The sequence below is a fragment of the Macaca nemestrina genome, chromosome 7, assembly GCF_043159975.1.
Source record: "Macaca nemestrina isolate mMacNem1 chromosome 7, mMacNem.hap1, whole genome shotgun sequence".
NCBI classification, from domain to species: Eukaryota; Metazoa; Chordata; class Mammalia; order Primates; family Cercopithecidae; genus Macaca; species Macaca nemestrina.
This window is the reverse complement of record NC_092131.1, coordinates 125,933,292-125,951,432: the sequence shown is the minus strand read 5'-3', so window position 1 is coordinate 125,951,432 and position 18,141 is coordinate 125,933,292. Positions and strand designations below refer to the sequence as shown.

Sequence of the window (18,141 nt, the reverse complement as noted above, 5' to 3'; positions counted from 1 at the left end):
ATTCTTGGAACCTGCAGCCTCAGGCCTGTTCTGCTCTGACTCAGGCAGAACTTACCTTTGGGATCTGAGGGGATAGTTTTGCTTCCTGAACTGACTCTGGCCTTTGGCATGTCCACCTGCCCTCCCCTCCCCCACTGCACACACCTGTTCCCAGTCCTCAGGCAGCCCAGGAACTTCGTGGGACCAGATTCTTTCAGATAAAGTAGCACTGAGGGGCTCTCATCCACAGTCAGATGGCCCAGGAAGAAGCAGCCCTTCCCCACCCTCCAGCCTCTCTTTGCAACACACCATTCCTGGCTGGGCGTGCTTCCCTCCACCCGCCTCGTAGGCTGCGCGCAGGTCTGCCTCACGGAGGGAGCCTCGCCCAGGCTACTTTGCAAATCCCCCAGCACCCTCATTCCCGGTCGTTCCAGGGATGGGGAGATTGCCGCTTCCTCAGACAGTTGCCCTGCCCTAGCAGGAGTCTGGAAATTGCCCTTATTGACTACACCAAAATGAGGGGACAGATCAAGAAGCCCTTCTCCAGCCCCCTAATACACTAGTGCTGGACAGGGGAATGCCGGCACCTACTGTGTGCCAGATATTTGCAAACACCCTTTTCCAAGTTTACACCGCCACCGCTATGAGGAAGACAGAATTCCACTTTTGCAAATAAGGAAACTGAAGCTCAGCGAGGTCAAGTGGCAGGCGCAAGGTCACATCGCTAGAAAGTGGCAGTGAATGAACGATCTAACGGAGCGACTGAAGGCGCGTGACCGGCCCGCCGGGCACTGGTTCGTGGAGCGTGGCGGGTACCGGCGGTGCACAGCGCCTGCGGCCCGCTCCCGGCAAGCTGGCCCCACGCTGGCCCCGGCACCCGCTGCCCACAGGAGCGCAGGCTCCCAGAGGCGGGGCCGGGCTCTGCCCCGACCCTGCGAGCCGCCCCGCCCCCGCCCCGCCCCCAGCCCGCCCCGCCCGGGACCGCAGACGGCGCCCGGCGGCGGCGCGAACGGCAGTGAGGAGGGTTGCTCGGAGCTTGCTGTTCACCGCGACTTCTCGCGCAGGGCCCGGCCGTACTAGGACCCGCGGCCTGGGCGACGCTGGAGGATGCGGACGCGGAGGCGGCCTGGGGTAGCGGCGGCGGGAGACCTGGCGCTCTGCGGGTAGGAGCTCGCCAGCTCGGCGGGCGCGGAAACTTGGGCCGAGTTTGCGGGCGGCGCGTGGGGAAGGGGCGGATGGCGCTGCTCCAGGGCGCCCCTACCGGCCGGCCTGGGGACGGAGCGCGCCGCGTCTGGGCCGAGGGGCTGCAGCTTCTGGCTGCCGCCGGCCCTCCGCGACCGGGCTGCGGGACAGGGGTGGCGCCGCTGCTCCGACTTTCCCTGGACTTCGAGGCTCCCGGGGCCTGCTAGCGCCCTGGATCTCCGGCGGAGGCCAGGCGCCCAATCTGGCCAGAAGGAACTCAGGCCGAGCCCTCGGGCCTCCCGCAGGGCCCTGCTCAAGTGGATTGCCGGGGGAGGGCGTTGGGGGGAGGTAGGGGACAAGGGGGCACTGGAGGGCTGGGCCTGGGGGCGGCGGGCGCTGAGGCGCCGCGGGGCCCTGGACGCGCCCTGCTTGGATGGGACGGCCCTGCGGTTTTTTCGCCACCTCTTGACTCACCCGTCTGGCCTCAGCCCAGGCTGGCGGGATCGCCCTGAGGCGGAGGCTGCCCGGACCCTGCGGCCGGGCCGCCCCTGCTCCGGGACCTCCAGCCGGTCTGCGGGCGTCGGTGTGGGGCTGGGTGCGCGGGCCTGCCTGCATGCACACGTGTGCCCGGGGCCAGAGCGAGGGGAGAGCGCAGTTCTGGAATGGCGTGTGTGCAGATGTGGGCCATGCACGTACGTGCAGGCACGGGTTTGCATGCGTGGCGGCGGCCTGTGTGTCAGCCTGCTGGATGCACGTGCGTCTCGGCGCTGCCGGGAGGGGCTTGGGGACACCCGGAAGCCCGCCAGGTCGGGCGCGGCGGCAGCCTCAAAGCTAAGTCGGCTGTGGGCCCTAGGCACCAGAGTTATGCTCAGGGCGGCTAGGGCAAAGGGGATAGAGACCGATCCCTTTCGCTTTCCCCTCCACTGGAGAATTTGGGCTGCCCCAGGTTGGATTGTAGCGTCTGGAGAGTCCGGAGCCTCAGGTAGGGAAGGTGGGAGATGGGAGAACATTCGGCGAGGCCCGATTCAGCCCTCCAGGAGAATCCACATGCTGGCCAGAGTTGGGCAGGAATCTCGCTCTTCATCCTGATGTTTACCATCGGTCATCCCTAGGCACCTAGAAGCTGAAAGTGGGAACAGAGAGCTGTTTCCTTTCCCACTGTGTAAGGCAGTGGTAGTGCTGCGGTGGTGGGCTCTTCTCTGGAACCCTGGCCTGGGTGCTGGCTGAGTGACATTGGAGCTTGGCAGAGGATCAACAGAGCTACCTCTCAAAGATGACCTGAGCCTGCTTCCTGGGCACCTGCCCTGTCCGAGAGCTTGCTTGCTTTAGTATGGGTCTGGGAAGGAGGCACCTACATTTTGGCAACTGTCTTGAGTGGAGGAGGAGTCTCCCTTGAGGGAGTGTATCCTGGGCTTTCCACCTCCTCCTGGCAGGAGATAAGGTCATTCCCACGTCCCTAAGAGTTCTGTGTTGGCTCCCTGAAGCCACCACCCCTCCCACGAAGACTCTTGAGGGTCCCAGGTGGTCTCCTGTCTATTGGCTGGGTCCCAGTTAAGGGCCTCAAGAAGTCTCCAGGGCAGAGGGTATTCCTTGGGCTGAGGCCCAGGAGAGAGGGACTCCTGGGGTTGGGGGTGGGGACCCAGCAGACCCCAAGGAGCGTGTGGGGGAGGTGAGACCGAAGTCAACACTTAACCCAGAGTGTCCCAAGGGTAGGGTGGGCAGGGTCCATACCCCAAAACCCTACAATTCCTTCTCACAGCATTGCTGTGGAGTGAGATGGGGGCTTTCACCCCTCGATAGCAGGTTTCTATCATAGGACACTGTTGTTGGGACTGTCACCTGTGTCCTAATGGCTCCTCCATGTCTTCTCTAGGCTGGCCTGAGATGTGGGGTTCTGTCCAGATGAACCACCTTGCTTTCTGAGTCTGCCTTGGTGTGGGAGTGGGCATTGGCCCCACACTAGGCTTGCCCTTCCTAGCCCCAAAACGTGCTGGTCTAACTCAGCCTGTGGCTGTCATTGGCTCCAACTTGAAGAAGCAAGGAGAGGGCTGGTCCTTGCTTGCCGGTGTGACTGAAACCTGTGACACTTTGCCTTAGTCATAGCAAGATTGAGCTGGGTGGTCCTTTCTAAGCCACTGAGAGCTTCCAGGAGCAGGGTGCTGGCTGGGGGAGGTAGAGGCAAGTCAGTGTGGCCCCAGCAGAAGGGCTTCAGATGAGCCCCTCATGGGTTACTGGGTGCCTCCTGCCCCGAGGGACCTCAGTTCCCATCCTTCCTTGGTCTTGTCTTAGAGCTTAGTCTTTCTGAAGCATGTAGTTTTTCCATCAATACAATGGGAGTAGTGGCTAAGTAGCACTCTGTGGCCCCTGGGGCCTCCCTCCCTGGACTCCCCTCCCCTCCCCTCCCCTCTCCTCCCCTCCCCTCCCCTCCCCTCCCCTCCCCTCCCCTCCTTTTTTTTGAGATGGAGTCTCTCTCTATCGCCCAGGCTGGAAGTACAGTAGCACAATCTTGGCTCACTGCAACCTCTGCCTCCTGAGTTCACGCAATTCTCCTGCCTCAGCCTTCTGTGTAGCTGGGACTACAGGCATGCACAACCATGCCCGGCTAATTTTTTTGTGTTTTTAGTAGAGACAGCGTTTCACCATGTTGGTCAGGTTGGTCTTGAACTCCTGACCTCAAATGATCCACCCACCTCAGCCTCCCAAAGTGCTCAGATTACAGGTGTGAGCCACCGCACCCAGCCACCTCCCTGGACTTTCACACATGCCCTTGAGGCTATCTTGCCCCTGCATGTGCCATCTGCAGCTTGGGGGTAGGGGTGGATCCAGGCTCCTCATGCTCTGGGACGTTCCTGCTGGTGCTGTAGCACCATCTGCTGGGCTGCCCTGACTCTCCTGCAGAGGAGGAGGAGTGGGGCGAGAGGAGTGTGGCTTGTACAGGCTGATGTTCCCAGTTACCTCTCCTAGGGGACTGCTCTCCAGAGCCAAGTCCAGTATCTCAGCATTGGCTTTGGGCCTAGGGACCTGGGCTGGAGACTCGACTCTGCCATTTTGACAAGATCAGCAGGTCAGAGGAGTGTCACAGGAAATCTGTGAATTTGTAGACAATACTCAGATTCCATGTTTTGGCTGCAGTGGGCGTCACTATGGCATCTTGGAATAGGACCCCGTGGTGGGAGGCAGGAGGCCTGCTTCTCGTTGTGTCTATTTCATTGGTGATTTTGGGATAAATGGGTCTTCTCATCTGTATATGAGGGGGTGGGGGGCAGGGTATGCCAAGTGACCCTCAGACCCAGTGCCCCTGCAAATTCTGAAATCCCAAGAAGGAGGGGGTCTTGGGAGTTGTATGGAGGAAAATCGAACAGAAGGGGCTCCTGGAGTAGGGGTGGGTGGAGGTTCTGTGTAGAATAATTCATTAAACAAAGGGTTCTGCAGCTTAAAATATACAGGTTGGGGTCAGGTGCAGTGGGTGGTTCATGCCTGTGATCTCAGCACTTTGGGAGGCCAAGGTGGGAGGATCACTTCAGTACGGGAATTCAAGACCAGCCTGTGGGCAACACAGTAAAATCCTGTTTCTACAAAAAATACGAAAATTAGCCAGGCGTGGTGGCAGGTGCCTGTGGTCCCAGCTCCTTGGAAGTTGGGAGAATCACTTGAGCCCAGGAGGCTGAGACTATGGTGAGCCAAGTTCATGTCATTGCACTCCAGCCTGGGCAACAGAGTGAGACCCTGCCTCAAAAGAATACAAACACGAATTGGAAAGCTCTGCCCTGTGGCTCATGCACTCACAGTCTTAACTGAGCATCAATTAAGTGCCAGGTTCTTAGGTGTAGCAGTGAGCTGATGAGAGCAGCAGCCATCTGCTGCTTTGCCTGTAGCCTGTTTTCCTGACAGCCCCTGCCTTTCTCTCTCTGTCCCAGGTCAGAAGTTGAGTAGCAGGGGCCCAGGAGGGCTCGAAACCTTCACAGCGATGGCAGAGAAGCGACCCGTGAGAACCCTGGGGCCTGTGATGTATGGCAAACTGCCCCGCTTAGAGACAGACTCGGGGCCTGAGCACAGCCTGCCCCACTCTGTTGGTAACCAGGACCCCTGCACCTACAAGGGGTCCTACTTCTCCTGCCCCATGGCGGGTACTCCCAAGGCCGAGTCTGAGCAGTTGGCGTCCTGGACCCCATACCCACCCTTGTATTCTACCAGTATGGCAGGACCCCCACTTCGGACGGACAACCTGCTGACCAACTGCCTGTTCTACCGCTCGCCAGCAGAAGGCTCTGAGAAGATGCAGGACTCCAGCCCTGTTGAGCTCCTGCCTTTCAGTCCCCAGGGTCACTCCTACCCAGGTCCGCCGCTGGCAGCGCCCAAACCTGTCTACCGCAACCCTCTGTGCTATGGGCTCTCAACTTGCCTGGGGGAAGGAGCGGTGAAGAGGCCACTGGATGTTGACTGGACTCTGGTGACTGGGCCCCTGTTGCCCTCAGCTGACCCACCCTGCTCTCTGGCCCCAGCTCCTAGCAAGGGTCAGACCCTGGATGGCACCTTCTTGCGGGGGGTGCCAGCTGGGGGGTCCAGTAAAGACTCCTCAGGGAGCTTCTCCCCATGCCAGCCCTTCCTGGAGAAGTATCAGACCATCCACAGCACGGGCTTCCTGGCCTCCAGATACACAGGTCCTTATCCTAGGAACTCCAAGCAAGTAATGTCCGAGGGGCCAAGTCCTTGGACCCAGCTGGCCCAGCCCCTGGGGCCACCCTGTCAGGACACCGGGCCCACCCACTACCCACCATCCCACCCTCCACAGGCTCTGCCTTGCCCTCCAGCCTGTCGCCACCCAGAGAAGCAGGGTAGGTACAGCCCAGCACTTCCCCTGCAGCCTCTGGGGGGCCACAAGGGGACCGGGTACCAGGCTGGTGGGCTGGGCAGCCCCTACCTGAGGCAGCAGGCAGCCCAGACACCTTACATTCCCCCGCTGGGGCTGGACACGTACCCCTACCCCTCTGCCCCTCTCCCAGCACCCTCTCCAGGCCTCAAGCTGGAGCCGCCTCTTGCTCCACGGTGCCCATTGGACTTTGCCCCCCAGACACTGAGTTTTCCTTATGCCCGGGATGACCTTTCTCTCTATGGAGCATCCCCTGGGCTTGGAGGGACGCCACCTTCCCAGAACAATATGCGGCTGTGCCACAGCCTGGTGCCTTCCAGAGGGCATGCCAGCCTTTGCCAGCGAGCCAGCCCTGCTCAGAGCCTGTGAGGCCTGCACAGGAAGCCGAAGAGAAGACCTGGCTGCCCAGCTGCAGGAAAGAGCAGCTCCAGCCCCGGCTCAGTGAGCACTCTGGGCCGCCCATCGTCATCCGAGACAGTCCAATTCCCTGTACCCCCCCAGCACTGCCCCCCTGTGCCCGGGAGTGCCAGTCTTTTCCACAGAAGGAGGGTGCAAGGCCACCCAGCTCTCCACCAATGCCTATCATTGACAATGTCTTCAGCCTGGCTCCCTACCGTGACTATCTGGATGTGCCGGCACCCGAGGCCACAACTGAGCCTGACTCTGCCACAGCTGAGCCTGACTCAACTCCGGCCACCAATGAATTTCAGGACAAAGGCTGCAGGGGGACCCCACCCGCCCAGGAGGGCCCGTCAGGGAGTAAGCCCCTAAGGGGCTCACTTAAAGAGGAGGTAGCCCTGGATTTGAGTGTGAGGAAGCCCACAGCAGAGGCCTCGCACATCAAGGCTCCCAGTCCTGTGGAGCATGCCAAGCCCACTGCAGCCATGGACGTGCCGGATGTGGGCAACATGGTGTCAGATCTGCAGGCCTGAAAAAGATAGACACAGAAGCACCAGGCTTGCCTGGGGTGCCAGTGACCGCAGATGCTATGCCAAGTACCAACTTCCACAGCTCTGTGGCCTTCATGTTCCGAAAGTTCAAGATCCTCCGTCCAGCACCTTTGCCTGCAGCTGTGGTCCCGTCCACACCCAACTCAGCTCCTGCTCCCACACAGCCTGCGCCCACCCCCACATCTGGGCCCATTGGACTGCGGATTCTCGCTCAACAGCCCTTGTCCGTGACCTGCTTCAGCCTGCACTGCCCAGCTCTCCAGCCGTAGCGGTGGCCTCCCCTGCCCCTGCTCCAGCTCCATCCCCTGCTCCGGCTCCAGCTCAGGCTCCAGCTTCAGCCCGGGATCCAGCTCCAGCTCCAGTTGCAGGCCCTGCTCCGGCATCTACTTCAGCCCTAGGGGACTCCCCGGAGCAGCACTTTACAGGACTACACGCATCCCTGTGTGATGCTATTTCTGGCTCCGTGGCCCACTCTCCTCCAGAGAAGCTTCGCGAGTGGCTAGAGACGGCTGGGCCCTGGGGCCAGGCTGCGTGGCAGGACTGCCAGGGTGTGCAGGGGCTGCTGACCAAGCTACTGTCCCAGCTGCAGCGCTTCGATCGCACCCACCGGTGCCCCTTCCCCCATGTGGTGCGAGCTGGTGCCATCTTCGTGCCCATCCACCTGGTGAAGGAACGGCTCTTTCCTCGGCTGCCACCCGCTTCTGTGGACCATGTGCTGCAGGAGCATCGTGTGGAGCTGCGGCCCACCACGCTGTCGGAGGAGCGGGCACTGCGGGAGCTCGCCCTGCCGGGCTGCACCTCGCGCATGCTGAAGTTACTGGCGCTGCGCCAGCTGCCTGACATTTACCCCGACCTTCTCGGCCTGCAGTGGCGTGACTGTGTACGCCGCCAGCTGGGTGAGCATGGGGCAGCCCCAGTGGCCACCGGAGCTGTGTGAGCAAGTGACAGGTGTGTGTGCTGTGTGAGTGCGTCACAGCTGGGGCTGCGTGATTCCAAGGACTCCTGCCTGGGTAGGGGGCTCTAGGGTGGGCTCTAGGTACCCCCACCCCTTGACCCTCCAGACATCAGTGAGCACCTTCATAGCCTCCTTTGTAGTCTTCTGAACATGCCGGCTGCTCTGTCCCCATGGAAATTCCTCAGTCTCCCCTGGTGCTGCACCTTCTTGGATTCCCTCCTCTGCCTGTGCCTTCTCCAGCTTTGGTGCAGTGTTTCCAGTGCTCTGGTTAGGCCCTGTTTTCTAGCTGAGATCATTTCCCGATCTCCAGCCTCCCCTTTCTGAACTCTAGCCCTAAATAACCCACTGCGTGCTGGGCCTCTGCCCCTGGGTCTCCCACAGTGAACTCATCCCAAATCACACTCCGAGCCTTCCCCTCGGCTCACTTCCCACCCTCAGTTCTCTTCCATGTCGGTGAATGGCACCTCCTTTCACAAAGCTCCTCATGCCTGGTGAGGGCCACAGTTGCCTTTATGAATGCGTAGTTTTGCAGTCCTCGCTGGCCCTTCCATACACAGAAGTGTGCCCATAAATCGCATTGTTTTGTGGTTTGCTTTTCCTCTACTAAACGATGTCTCGTGCCTACTGTTCTCCAGCTTGTTTTCTTTTTATGTTCTGGAGGACCACACAACTGCCGAAGTGTTGTGTGGTGTGTATGATCACGCTTCTTCAGCTAGAGATCTGGTGATGGGACCAAGTGGATTCTGTCCTTGTCCCTCCTGCATCAGTACACCTGGGATCGCAGCCTGAGGCCCCTCTAGTTTTCCTCTCCCTGCTGCCTCCACCCTCTCCCATTTCCACTGCCCAGCCTCTTCCCTGTAGAAACTGTCCTAGTTCCATCCCCATAGTGGCAGCCTTGTCCTGGGCCCTTACCTGGTTAGGATGGGGAAGGGCCTGAGGCAGTGAGGTGGCAGATGAGATGAGCTTAGGAGCTGGCTGACCAAAATCCCTGATCCCTGAATACCTACAAAATTGGAGCAGATGCCTTAATGGGATGCAAAGGAAATCCAGACTCAGGCAGTCTGTTACTGATTGAGGGTCCTGAATCTCTCAGGGCTTGGCTGCCTAGCTCAGTCCTCTTCCCATATAGTTGGGCTGTCTGGGGCCCAGAGAGGGTCAGGTCCGTTTCTCCTGGGCTGCCTGATTGGCAGTAGAGTCTGGGCACTCCGCATAGTCCGCGGCTGCTTTGACTGGAGCTTGCAAGAATCGGGGGCCTGGGAAGGAAGTGACTGAGACCAGGCTTCCGGTCTCTGGCTGAATTTTGTTGCCCCTGTCCTCACTCCCTCCCCGCTTGGGGGCCGCCTTTCTGTGTGTGCCCCAGACAGTTATCCCTGCTTTCCTTTCTTGTGGGTTCCTGTGCTCCCCCAGCATGGCTGTTAGGGCAGTCCCTACCTGGGCTCGGCCTCGGGCTTGGGCTTGGGTTCTGGGGCTGGTATGGCAGAAACATGATGGCTGTCTTACATGGCATGGTCCTCTGACGAGTTATGTTCCCATGACTCAGTTTTCCATCTGGACAATGGGTATTGGACCAGGCCAATGGTTCCTGACCTGCTTAGCCCCTTTGCTGTCATCCTTGTACCCAAACAGCCTCTCCTGAGCAGTACCCTCATCAGATGGAGTTTCTGGTGTCACCAGGGGAGAAGCACATCTTTTTGGCTTGGATGGTCTGGCCAGTGGGCATGTGTGGGGAAGAGTTGTGATGCCAGCCTGACTTGGGGTAGAGCAGAACCACTGTTTGGATGGCTTTGGAGGCCAGGAGGTGGGACCTGAGGGTATGGGGTCTGCAGGCTGACTATGTGTTCGTTTTCCAGGTGACTTTGACACTGAGGCTAGAGCTGTGTCCTCCTCAGAGCCCACTTTGGCCAGAGATGAGCCAGAGAGCCTAGCCCTGGCTCGGAAGTCAGCGGCCCCCAAGGTCAGGAAGCCAGGGAGGAAGCCACCAACCCCTGGCCCGGAGAAAGCAGAGGCAGCTGCTGGGGAAGAGTCCTGTGCTGCCTCCCCTACCCCTGCTGCCTGTGCCAGCCCACCTGGCCCCACACTGAAGGCCCGCTTCCGCAGTCTGCTGGAGACCGCCTGGCTCAATGGCCTGGCTCTGCCCACATGGGGCCACAAGTCATCAAGACCAGACCGGCCTTCACCCTGCCCACAGCTACTGGACAGCCAGAGCCATCACCTGTAGCACTGGTTGCCAGTGCTGTGTGTATAGTGATCACTCTCCACCCTTCCCTTGTGCCTGCCCAGCTGCCCCAGGGCCAGGAGTGGGTGCTGGGGCTGGGGCTGCTCCCTTGGGTTCCACCTCTGACCCTGGGGCCCACCCAGGGTGGGCTGAGAGCCCCTGAGCTTTTAACACGAGAGTCTTTATTGGATGGGACTACTTCCTATTTCTTGCCTAGAGAACACACATGGGCTTTGGAGCCCGACAGACCTGGGGTTGAATCCCGGCTCGTGTTCTTGCTGCAGAACCTGGGCGAGAAACTTCACCTCTGCTGAGCCCTCGTTCCCCATGTGTAAAATGGGACAACACAACCTACCTCACAGGGTTGTCGTGGGGATGCTGCCTGACACATACCCTGTCCATACCCTGTCATGATTTGCTCTCTGCTTCTTCCCTGGGACAGGGCCTAGAATTGGGAGGCAGAGAACCTTCCTATAGAAAGTCTTCATGTGTCCTAGGACTTGGCTGTCATAGAGTGGTACCTTAGACAGTGGGTGTGACTCACTTTGAGGAGTCACCCTCCAGCATTTGGGGTTGGGTTGGCCCCACTCCAGGCTGGAGCTCCCTGAGGGAGCCTGCACTCCCTGCTCCCAGTCCCCGCTGTTGGTGCAGGGATGCAGCCTGGAGCTGGTGTCCTTGTTCTGGGCCTGCTGCTGCCACCCCAGGAGGCCCCAGGCCTGTCCTGAATTGACATCAGTGCTTCAAACTGCCTCCCCCACTCCTGGCATTATCCCAGGAAACTTACGTTTTCTAGAAGCTAAGCAGCTGCTGGGACTCAGGGACTGATGCAGGTGGGCTGAGAGGCAGCTCAGTCCTAGAAGGTCTGAAGATCTGGACTGAGGATCCTGCTGCTCCCCAAGCTAGAGCCCATCAGCCAGGCCTGCTGTGAGCCACCTGCCTGCGGAGTGCTGAGCTGAACCAAAGGCTGGCAAGCTCTGGGCCTTATTTAAGGGATTGTGATGGGCCCTGGAGGCAGCCCATTAAAGTATCTGGCTTGTTTTTGGAAGTGGGGCCTGGCCGTGTGTTTGGGGATGGTGGGTTTCGTGTTCCGTCACTGTGTGCCTAGCCCTTTGCTTGCAGGTTGCTCTCCCTGCTCCCAGTCCAGAAGGTGCTGGGTGGCTCCTGCACCATTGTGCAGATGGCTGTGGCTCTGTGGACCCCTCTCACGTACATACTTGCTTGCTCTGGGAAAGCCCTCTCTCCTGAGGCCCTGTGGGTCCTGGTGGTGGTTGGTCTGTGGGCTGCTGCCTGGTGAGAAATGCTGGTTATTAGACCCCAGCACGTGCCCCTCTCCCAGGGCCAAGCATGTCTTTCATGGTCTGGGTAGAACTGTCAAGACCTCCCCATGACTGGTGACCATGCAACCCACTGACCTTAGCTTGTGGGATGGGGGGTGGTGCGCTGGGCCCACCCTCTAGAGACCCCGCCCCTGCCAGGCTCTATTCCCCCAGAGGCTTGTTCTCAGGGCAGCTAGGGTGGCTTCCTGGGGCTGTCTTCCCACTCCCCCTGGGCCAGGGGCCAGTCCACTGGAGCTTGCTGGACCTGTGCGGCATCCTGGTGGTGGTCACTGGACCCAGCTGCGCTGTCCCTCTTCTGCCAGCCTGGCCTTAACACTAGGCTGGGATTTGGAGTGGCAACTGCCATTGTCCCCTTACACTTCGTATAGGCCCACAAAGAGCTAGTGGGCTGGGAAGGGATAGGTAACCACAACACGTTGTGGCCACTGCAATGACAACCTGGGTGGAGGGTCCATGGGTCCCAGAAGAGGTGGTACCTGAATTGGGCTTTGAAGACAAACACAAAATCACATGCAAAGTGGGGTTTGGATAGAGAACCACACGTGCAGTCTTGGTGAGTCTGGAACAGGAAAATCCCCAGGTGAGGCTGGAGCTCCCAGAACTAGAAGGAACAGGAACAGGGATAGGGCTTGGAAGCCTGGCTAGAAATCCAGCAACCCAGGGACTCAGTCCCACAACCTGAGGAATGGGGGTGTGAGCCACGTGGAATCATTTGAGGCTACTCCTACAGGGAGGAAAGAACTGCAGTGGAGGTGGAGTTTCTGAACCCTGGATCCCCCAGGCCCTGGCAGCCATGGGCACCTCGTCAGCCCCATCAGTCACATCCATCTCATCGTCAACACCTTAACGGAGTGATGAGCTCTTTATTCTTTTTCCTTTGGTCCTCCCTTCCCTCCGTCCTCTCCTCTCCCTTCACACCTGTACCCCTGCTGCATGCCTGACACACATCTTGCCAATGGTGACCAGACAGAGTGAGGGCTCAGAACAGGCAGGGCTCAGCACCTGGGTTCTCCTGTGGCCCCAGAGGACTCAGAATGGTGGAGAGGCCAGGCTGGGGTGGTGTGGAGCCAGGCCTGGCTGGAGTGAGGTGCTGCTCTCTGACACTGCTCTATCCAGGGAGGCCCTCTTCCCCTTCCGGCTCCAGTCTGAGGGGGAGAGACTTAACCTGGCCTTGAGAGTTCTAGTCCAAGGGAGGAGATACGACAGTGTCCCAGGGACCCCAGCCTGAGGTGGTGGGGGCAGGAACCAGACTGCCCAAGACTCCTAGTCTGAGGGAGGCAGCGCCCTACCTGGCTGCCACCCGTAGGGCAAGGAAGGAGTGAGGGCAGCGCAGTGTGCTGGCCCCACCCCACCCCTCAAGGAGACCCGAGCAGGTCCACCTAAGGATGGGGCTCAGGTGAGTGAGGCCCAGCCTTCCCATCCTCCCACCTGGCACCCTAGCCCAGTAGAAAAGGCAAAGGGCCTGGGCGGCTGGCTTTGCTGACAGAAGTGGAGCTAGCAAGGTAGTGGGAAGGACGACAGTCCTGTCTTGGGGGACTCAGAGTAGGAGCTGGGAGGGGGAGAGGGGCTCCCCGGACAGTCGTCTCGTAGGGAACAGCACCTCCAGCCAGGCTCAGCACCACCCCAACCCAGCCTCGGCAGGGACCCTGGTGCTGAGCCCTGCTTTTCCTGAGGCCTCGTTCTGCCCTGTCGCTGCTGGCAATGCCCATGTCTGGGGTGTTATTAAGACCCCAAAGCCCCTTGGTGACGCCAGACGCCTCCTTCCCTCTGCCACTCCTGGCCTCATTGATGTCCCTCTTCCTGTGAGTTTGTTCTCACTCAGGGGGTTGAGTTGAGCCAGCTGGGTCTCCCTCAAACCTCCTCTGGGGATCCCGGGAGCAGGACCCGACTCTGACCTGACTGGCTGTGACTCTTCTCACCCTGCAGTTCTAGTGCCAGAGATGAGGGAGCTGAACTCCCAGCCCAGCCTGCTCCCCCAGCTGGTGCGGGAGGAGGGCCGCGGGGGTGCTTTAGCCCGTGGACACAGCTTTGCTGCTGGCTGTGTGCTGTGCTCTCTCCACGGGCAGCTCCCCAAGACGCCTCCTCCAGACACCCCCTCAGCGGGGAGCACCCAGTACAGCTCTTCCGGAGCGCTGTCTGCCTCTGGAGATGGGATTGGGGGAGTGCTGCCGAGCCCCTCCTGTCTCTCATGCTGCACATGGACCCCTTTTCCAGGCTGGCGGGAAGCTGAGGGCCTCCTTGAGGCCACTGCTGCCTCCGTGAAGACTCCAACTCTGGGTGTTCTAGCTATGGCCCACTCAGAGGTGTCGGTGTTGATGAGCCCTCGACCCCTTCTGCCACAGCCCATAGCCTCAGCTTGCCTGGCAACTGTTCCTCCCACATCCTGCCTCTGTCCAAAAGGGGTCCAGCTTCCAGGTCCCTGTGATTTCTTGGGACAATTTGAACCCAGGGTCCTAGGAAGGGGTGCTGAACCCCTTGGAAGGACCTCAAGGGTCCTTTTCCATGATTACTGGGTTTGGCAGGGGATCCCTTGCCTCCTTGTCCAAGAGCCTCCGATAAGGATCTGCAGACCCTTTTCCTCCTCAGACCTGGATGATGGGACAAGGGCAGGCCCCTCCTGTATCCCCTAGCTCCTCTCCTACATATAATTCAGAACTTGGGGTCCCAAGCTTGGTGGCTGCACCTCCTCAAACCCTGTAAACCTCTTAGACCCAACCCCACCACACCCTCAGAGGGGCTGCGGCTTCAGCTTGGGGCCCCACTGCACAGGAAGCTAGGGCTTCTCGGCCTCCTGCTGAGGCCTTGACGGCTCCTCAGTGAGGCTTTGCTCTCACTCACTTCCTGGCCCCATGGACATACCAGGACCCCAGCTTCCAGAGGCCAGGTCTTTGCCAGCCCCACCTCGCCATCTGCTGCCACCCTGGCATCTCTAAGCCCAGTAGGCCACAAGAGTCCTTAGCTGCTAAAGGACTGGTCCCCATCAGATCTGCCTGGTGCTTCCCCAGAGGCCAGTGGGCATCCCCAGCCCCCAGCCCTTGGTAGCCCAGCCCCATCTGGGTGTTGCCAGCTTGGAGCTTTCTTCTAGACCTGTGAAAGCTATCCCATCTGGAGTTAGCTTAGACCTCTCCCCTGGCCTCCAGGGTGCTTCTGACCCCAATCACCTGGCAGCCTGTTCTCTAGCATTCCTGGGACTGGTGGGGAGGCCTCTGCCAGCTCAGTGGGTGCCCCTCTGCACACCAGATTTGCTTTCCTTGCAACCCCAGCAGGAAGTCTCATTCTTTGTGGCGCCCGGCCCACCCCTCTGATGTGGGCCCTAAACCTCCAGCTGGCCCAGCCCTGCAGAGTAGGTTCCCAAAGGCATCTGTAGCAGTTCCTGTCCTACTGGTCTCCCCCGAGGGTCCCCTCTGGAGCCTGGTACCACAGATCTCGGCGGGGTGGGAGGTACAGCTCAGTCTCCCTTCCCCCTCATCCTGCTCACTGGGGGCCCTGTCCACCAAGGCCCCTGACTGCTGGGGGACCCACACCCACAGCCCCCTTCTTTCTGACTGCTGGCCCTTCCACAGCCTGGATACTTGAGCCCTGGCCAGAGGGATAACGATCCCAGGACTGTCCTCGCAAGTGGAGAGGCTACTTGGCACCAGGCCCTGACTTCTTGGGCTGAGCTCAGCAGCAGGCGTGTCACCAAGGCCCCCCGGGCAGAAGGGGCTCAGCCCTGAGGGCCCATCACCTTCCCAGCTTTTCCACACCTGCCCAGCTTTCCCCCTGCCCCCAGCCGCTGGCAGACCCATCTTGACTCATTCAGGGTCCTGAAGGCCACGCCAGGAAGCAGCCGGCAGCTGGAAGAAGCACCTGGTGTTTCTGCGTCGCCCACGCTGGGTTGCAGTGGCGCCATCTCGACTCACTGCAAGCTCCGCCTCCTGAGAATGGGTTCACCCCATTCTCTTGCCTCAGCCTCCTGAGTAGCTGGGACTACAGGTGCCCACAACCATGCCCGGCCAATTTTGTTTTTGTATTTTTAGTAGAGACGGGGTTTCACCGTGTTAGCCAGGATGGTCTCAATCTCCTGACCTCGTGATCTGCCCACCTTGGCCTCCCAAAGTGCTGGGATTACAGGGGTGAGCCACCATGCCCAGACTCTGCATCTATTTTTATGGAGCTCCCTTGGGTGGGAGGGGCTACAGACTCAAGGGAGACTGCAGGCCACCCCTTCCCCACTTCCTGGCTGGGTGGGCTTCCAGCTCAGGAGTCTGATTGGAAGGACGGGACCGTCCTGTCACAGAGGCAGGTCTGAGTAGTCCAGGCCCAGTTTTACCCTCCAGCAGGTCCCCTCCCATTCATTTGTCCAGCTGGCTTTGCCCAAAGCACAAGCGATGTCTATGTGGACTGTGTCCCCTGTCCCCAAAGGGAGTCTGGCTCCAGTCCTGGCCTGGAACTCGGACACCTTAGTATCAGAGGCCACATCTGGCAGGGTGGACCAGCATGGTCTGCCCACAGCCAGGGCAGGTACCATGTTGGCAGCCCCAGACCTGACACCACTGCTCCCGTGTCCCCTCTCCACTTCCATCCTGCACACTACATACACTACATGCTGTCCCTGATGAATCCAAGCTGTCAGCTTCCGTCAGCTTGGCTGGGAAGTCACGCTGACTGTAAGAAGAATGGTGCAGCCTGAGTTGGGGGCGAAGTGGGAACGGGCCTGGTGTGGGGTGGGGGAGGTGGGGGTGAGGCCGGTGTCTGGCGCCTCTCTGCTTATCTTCCCTTCTCCCTTGCCGACAAAGGAAGCATCTTCTCCACGTCCCTCTGCCACGCCGGGGACATAAAATACTGCCCCAGGTCTGTCTTTCCTTGGACGTAGCCCACCTACCTTCCTGTGGGACTCAGGGCTTTGTTTTGTCCTGTGGCCCACATGAGAAGCAATTATCCCTGCTCTGCTCAGCTGAGAGAGGACAAACTGAGGCAGAGCAGGGGAACAACTCTGTCATAGTCTGCATGTTAATGGCAGAGTCAAGACCATTGAGTGTTAGGTCCAGTGGACACTAAGTGTGGAGGCTGTATTAGCCTGTTTTGTGTTGCTCTAGAGGAATACCTGAGACTGAGTTATTTATTTATGTTTGTTTATTTATTTATTTTTGAGAGGAAGTCTAGCTCTGTTGCCCAGGCTAGAGTGCAGTGGTATGATCTCAAGTCACTGCAACCTCTGCCTCCTGGGTTCAGGCTATTCTCCTACCTCAGCCTGCTGAGTAGCTGGAATTACAGGCATGTACCGCCATGCCTAGCTAATTTTTTGTATTTTTAGTAGAGAAAGGGTTTTGAAATAGAGTTTTGCTCTTGTGGCCCAGGCTAGAGTGCTATGGTATGATCTCAGCTCACTGCAACCTCTGCCTCCCAGTTCAAGCAATTTTCATGCCTCAACCTCCCAAGTAGCTGGGATTACAGGTATGCACCACCATGCCTGGCTAATTTTGTATTTTAAGTAGAGATGGGGTTTTACCAGGTTAACCAGCCTGGTCTTGAAATCCTAACCTCAAGTAATTCACCCGCCTTGGCCTCCCAAAGTGCTGGGATTGCAGGCGTGAGCCACTGTGCCTGGCCCTGAGACTGGGTAATTTATAAAAGAGGTTTATTTGCCTCACAGTTCTGCAGGCTGTACAAGCATCTGCTAGGCTTCAGGTGAAGCCTCAGGAAGCTTTTACTCCTGGTGGGAGGCAAAGAGGGAGCAGGCGTGTTGCATGGTGAGAGAGGAAGCAAGAGAGGGGAGGCATCAACCTCTTTAAGCAATCAGCTCTCCAGTGAACTAATAGAAAACTCACTCATTGAATCTGGGAGACGGAGGTTGCAGTGAGCCAAGATTGCGCCACTGCACTCCAGCCTGGGCAACAGAGTGAGACTCTGTCTCAAGGAAAAAAAAAAAAAAAAAAAAAAAAGAAAGAAAGAAAAAGAAAAAGAAAATTAGAAAACTCACTCATTACCATGGGGAGGGCACTACACCATTCACGAGGGATCCCCCACCATGACCCAAACACCTCACACTGTAGGCCCCACCTCCAGCATTGGGGATCACATTTCAACATGAGATGTGGATGGGACAAGTATCCAAACTATGTCAGAGGCCTCACCCTCCCTCTCATCAGAGTCTTCTGTCCTCAGTTCAGGTGCATGCTGGCCTCCATGCCTGGCTTCCTAGGAAATCATCTTGCCCCTTGAGACCAGCCTGGGCAACACAGTGAGACCCTGTCTCTACAAAAAATAAAACTAGGCATAGTGGCATGCACCTGTAGTCCCAGCCACTCAGGAGGCTGAGGTGGGAAGATCACATGAACCCAGGAGGTCAAGGCTGCAGTGAGCTATGATTGCACCACTGCACTCCAGCCTGGGCAACGGAGCAAGACCCTGTCTCTAAAACAAGAAACAAAGTGCACCAGTGTGTGGATACCAGCTTCTCCTGGTGTGTGGACCTGACCTCACTCGGCCCCATCGGTGAGTGGGAGGCTGTCTGCTGTCTTCCAGAACATTCCCACCACCACGCCTGTGTCCCTCCTGCATTCTCTGGCAGGTTTTGTGAGAGGGCCTGTCACCTACCTCTCTGGCTGCCCTAAGGCCCAACTCAAACTTTCCCTGTCCCTGAGAACCTTTTCCTGAAGAGTCTTTCCCCC

At 58.9% G+C, this 18,141-nt stretch overlaps 1 protein-coding gene across 1 annotated transcript; it reads left to right on the top strand.

Annotated features, from left to right (window-relative positions):
- Positions 1-1,197: 1,197 nt before the first annotated feature.
- On the top strand, positions 1,198-10,282 carry C7H15orf39 (chromosome 7 C15orf39 homolog). The gene is given in 6 exon segments (XM_071100986.1): positions 1,198-1,509; positions 5,079-6,323; positions 6,326-6,952; positions 6,955-7,221; positions 7,224-7,877; positions 9,787-10,282. Coding segments are annotated over 5 exon segments (3,111 nt in total). The 5' UTR covers positions 1,198-1,509; positions 5,079-5,128; the 3' UTR covers positions 10,155-10,282.
- The last annotated feature ends 7,859 nt before the right edge of the window (positions 10,283-18,141 follow it).